Source organism: Montipora foliosa, chromosome 8 (genome assembly GCF_036669935.1).
Source record: "Montipora foliosa isolate CH-2021 chromosome 8, ASM3666993v2, whole genome shotgun sequence".
NCBI lineage: Eukaryota > Metazoa > Cnidaria > Anthozoa > Scleractinia > Acroporidae > Montipora > Montipora foliosa.
In genome coordinates, this window is record NC_090876.1 from 31,932,023 (window position 1) to 31,937,022 (window position 5,000).

The 5,000-nt window shown below is 39.4% G+C and overlaps 1 protein-coding gene across 1 annotated transcript in view; it reads right to left on the minus strand.

Moving 5' to 3' along the window:
- Window positions 1–4,925: 4,925 nt before the first annotated feature.
- The window catches only part of LOC137968635 (uncharacterized), a 759-nt gene continuing 684 nt past the window's right edge, over window positions 4,926–5,000 (minus strand). The window contains exon 1 of the mRNA XM_068815163.1: window positions 4,926–5,000. This exon is cut by the window's right edge and continues 684 nt beyond it. Within this exon, the coding sequence (XP_068671264.1) occupies window positions 4,926–5,000 (75 nt within the window).

The following is a 5,000-nucleotide window of genomic DNA, read 5'->3' on the forward strand; positions in this document are numbered from 1 at the left end:
CGATTTTCTCGGTAACTTAATTAATTAATTTCCGGGCAAATTACTGAGAAAAATATCGGGATGATAACTGAAACGAAAATAACGGGAGCTTCGAAAAACACCCAGAAAGTTTACGGGGCCTCACCAGGTGACTTATCAGGCCCAAAAAGGTACATCTTTGATATTGGACATCCATATTTTTATCAATTGACACCTGTCAAAACAAGGTATCTGCTGACCAGTACCACGTGACCATATCGCAAACTCAAGCTTAGAGCTCACCCAGGTCAGCTGCTTTTTGGAAGTCGACCGCTGACCAGTTACTGGTTTTCCATTGGATTGCAGGCTCATCATCATTTTTCTGCATTTTACACTGGTTTCAATCCAGTTTGACATATCGTGATAGCAGTGGTCCACACTGGTGGCTTTTACGCAGTTATTCAAGTCAAGCATCAGAGGGATGTAAACTTAAAGCTTTTTTTTAAGTTGACTGCTGACCAGTACTGATACTTTTATACCTGTCTAGTTCTTGTGTTTAAGGCATAATCTTTGTCATTGCCATGTAGCATTTTACCTTTCCCAAGTCCAATATCAGACCCAAATGGACATGAGTGAGAACTTTCCTCGTCAATTTGAATGGATGCAGCACATTCCATACTTAGGTGTCTCTTTGCCAGCGAAAGTGGTAAATTTTTAAAGTTCTTTATTATACGAGCCATATTCTTAAAGTAAAGGTGCTTTGCCTCAAAGCTCAAGCACCAGCTGCGATAAGGGGTCCAGACAGCACAATCTGGGTTGGTAGATGAACCAAGTAATGTTGCTTTGGCAAAATCCGTGCATTTGGATACTCATTCTTGAATGAGGTCAAATGTTCTTTCATTAAAAGTTTTAAGTTAATTACCAAACTAAAACCTACTTCTTGAGCAAAGCAAATACCCATTATTTCCAAAAGAAAAAGTAAACTGGTCCAGTGAGGGTCATTACACTCAACTTTGCCATCCAAACGTAGGGGAAGCATACAAGTCAAAGACCACATTTGACTGGCACTCTGGCCCAAGTTTGAACTGGACTTCAAATCAAGGTCAACCGCCTTTATGTGAGCTGGCTTGTCATTGAGCTCTGAATAACCATAATCAAAGTCATCAATTGCTTGGTTTAGGTCACACAATGATAAAAATCTATTGTCAAATAAATATTTAAACAAATATTTCATCTCATAAGTTACAATACCTTCCAGGAAAATGTGAATTATGTCCTGTGATAGTTGTTTAGTCACATCAAAATGTGGAGAGTCTAAAATCTTTGCCAATCAATTATTCCATTACGTTTGGAATAAAACTTGCATAAATATTTATAATTCTGAAGCAGCATTTTGTGTTCTTAAGAAAGACACTTACTCTCACAGAGCCTCTCTCTGGGTACCGGTGAAATGCTAGGGGCTAACCCTGCGATGGACTAGCATCCCATCCAGGGGGGAGTAGAAATACTTCTAGTTGCTTCATGCTACGGAGACCAGAGATAAGCGCTGGCCTGATGGGCCTTCTGGCTCGTAAGCAGTGACTTTACCTTTTTTATTTCCAATGAGAGAAAGTTGCTCCTTGTGTCGAATACTATCACGTAATACAAAATCTTCCTCGAGAAAATGTTCTTGCATTTCTTCCCAGGTTGCCATACAATGGCGGCATTTTCTTTTTCCCAACCTACAACTTCTTTGAAGCAACCAACAGGTTGACTTGGTGGAGTGTCTGCAAGTACTGCAAGGAATGCACCCCTTAAATATACTATGCCCCTTGCTATGGTAAAAGGACAACCCCGATCCGTTCCAAGTTCTTGTAGATCATCCACTAAGGGTTTAAGTATTTCGTTTAAACCAAATTCTTTTATGCAAGGCGTTTTACGAATGGCAAAGAGGTGGATGAAATTCAGCTTTCCACGATAAACAGATTTTGTGCTGATGAGCTGGTAATAAAACAGAACTAGTTGGTGGAACTTATTTGTCAGAGGAATTAAATGATTAGAGTGTAATGTGAAGTGCTAGATTTCTACTCCATGTGAACCATGAGAGCGTTAGCCCTACTAATGGAAATGGGCCCACACAAGGACAAAGAAAAACTCTGACCAGGGTGGGAATTGAATCTAATCTAATCAGTTAATTCTGTTGAAATATAAGTGCTACACGGCCTACATTTGCAAAAACGTAACCCTTTCTTGTACTTATTTGTCATAGGATTGGCAACATTGACATCAACATAATAAATCAGTAACTTAAGGGCATTGTCATCAGTGGAAAACAAGGGGTGCTGATGGACAAATAAGCCGCCATCATTAAAATCTTGCAACAAACCACTTACTGTATGGCACTTATCCTTGGAGAATATCATTTTAAAGATTTCTTTAGATTTAAATTGCTCTTGAAGGGTCTTTAAAATTGGAACATAATAAAGCACTTTTTCAAGTAGTATACGTCTTCTCTTGTTTTCAATCGTTCTTTAGACCCTTGTTGTTCCCAGAACTTTCGTCACAGGTTGCTGTGAAACAATAAGTTAGAAAAGGCAATGTAAGGTCAAGTTGGAATTTGTATAATTTAAAACCCCACTACAGTCTGCTGTTCATTGTGCATTTCATACTTCTTTCTCCCACCAAATGAAATGACCTCTTGCTAATAACCAGTGATGGGTAAAAGGTTCTGATAGAAAAAACAAAAACACATCTGAAAAAAAACATTACCCTTGTACTGTATTCATATGCCTATCGTAAGTAAATTGTTGTCTGGCAGTAAAGTTTCCTGTAATGGGAATTATTTTCTAATAAAACGGTGTTTGATTTTTCTGTCTTCGTAACTTTTTCATATACTTCTTCAGATTCACAGAATGGTAAACATTGAAGTAAATGTCTGCTGTTTAGCAGTAATTTAACATTGTCATTGCGTACTTGTGACATACCACATAGGGTAGATTATCTCTTTTGATTTCAGTCATCATCCACACTGTCTTCAGGTCTTCAAAAGGATTAATAAATTCTTCAAATACTTCATTCCTTCTTCAAGACTTCCTTCTACTTTTCTCTCAAGCAACACTAAAAATATCTGACGTTGCCTGTGCTACTCTTTGTGTGGTTGTTTGTGTTAACCTGTTCTCTTCCTTAATTTTCAAGAGATATTTTCCACAAATTTCAGTCAATGGCTCTTCATAAGAAGGCAGGTTTTGGCGTTGTGTGAGGAGAAATTGATCCTGCATCACAGCTTGACAAAGAACAAGTATCTTGTGAGAAAAGATCTAGAGATCCTCAGGCTCACTTGACTGGCTTCTTTTTTCAACTTGTGGGCTGTTAGGTGTGGTACCACCAACCCTGCTTCCTTGTGTTAAAACTAAGTTAAGTTAGTTTGCCTTTCAGCTTTTCCACTCACCATGATGGACCAAACGTCTTCCAGTCAGTGTCTAGATATTTCAAATAGGGCAATTAATTTTATGCTCATAAAATAACACCGCATCTGATTTACATAGTTCCGATGCCCCAGCCTCCTCTCTCCCACATGCCAAATTGCATGGGCACTCTACACAGAATTTATGATCAAACTTATCGGTTTCATTTTCCAGCGTTTGAAGTACAGCACCTTGCCTCAAACTATAGAGACATTTTCTGTGGAGGGTGTGAACTGCACGTTGCAGGTTGCAGGTTTCACCATAGCTGAAACAACCCAAAGCTTTACTAATGCTAACATTAGGCCTAAAAACAATGTCAGCCTAAGGTTAGCATTTTTGTAAAGGTTTGGGTTGTTTCAGTTATAGTAAAACAATGACCCTGCAACCCTAACCTGCAACCTGCACTTTACACCCTCCTTATTTTGTGTGCTTTTCTCGCACATGTTTTGCAAATGAGTTCACTTTTCGAAAACTTTGCTCACAGCTGTCAATACCACAAAATGCGAAATACCCGCCATCATCACTATGACCAATGTTTATGTGACTTAAACAAAGGTGCAGATACAAAACAGAAAAGAAACAGAGTGCAGAAATCTACGCCACAAAAGTTAATTTTCGAAGTCTTCGCAGTTGAAATTTTTATCTTTCCAGCTGTCAAAGCTCTCAAGCAAATAATACAACGCTTTTTCTTGGCTGAGGAAACCCTCGAAACACAATCAATAGCGTCATTGGTTAGATTAGACAAAAGTGCTGCTCGCAGGTAGTGTTGGGTACTTTGCCTGCGGGAGGTTCTGGCGGGAACTCGAGTGGGGTTCTTTGACGTTCTCCCTTTGCTCTGTTGTGTTTGCGAGAAAAACTGCCTTTTTTTAGCTGCTAAATTTTTCAGGTGAGTGGTTGCATGTTCCTTTTTTCATTGTAGTAACTTAACAGCCGCAAAGTCGGCCGACCAATCGATTTCAGTTTTCCAAAACGTATTAAACGAATTTCAGATGCTAAGGTAACTCATAGAATTTTTGCTGTGTATGGATAACCGCGTGCCTCGGTGACGTTCTTTCCCGTCCTAGTTAATGTATTCAGGTTCTCTGTCTATTTCCTTTATTTACGTTTAGTTGTTTCAGGTGAAACTGCAATGACTTTTTAAGAGTAGATGTAAAACTTCAAAGTAACATGGTGCTGGAGACTTGCAGTTGGTTTGAAGCCTATATAAATAGCTGTTCATGGTTGGGCCCCACTGTAATGTCGTTGTATTGCGTGACAGGTATGCGCGGGACAGGGAACCAAAAGAGTGTAAAAAAGGAGTACTGTGTTGGAGAATAAAGCAAGTCTTTATAATCGTGAACTCTATAGCTGGCAACGAGGATGGGATGACCCATAGGGGTACAAGTGAAAGTGTTCAATTCCCCAGCCCTTCAAAGCAGCCTTTCTAATCCTCCCATGATGTTATCAACTGTGGGTATTGAGACACTGTTTACTATGTGCAGCAGTCTGAGATCAGTCGACGTTTGACAACCTATCAGATTTCCATCAGATCCACCAACAATACAGAATTGTGTGACCTTCAGCTTCGAACTTCCCGACTACTGGTAATGGCTCGGTAGA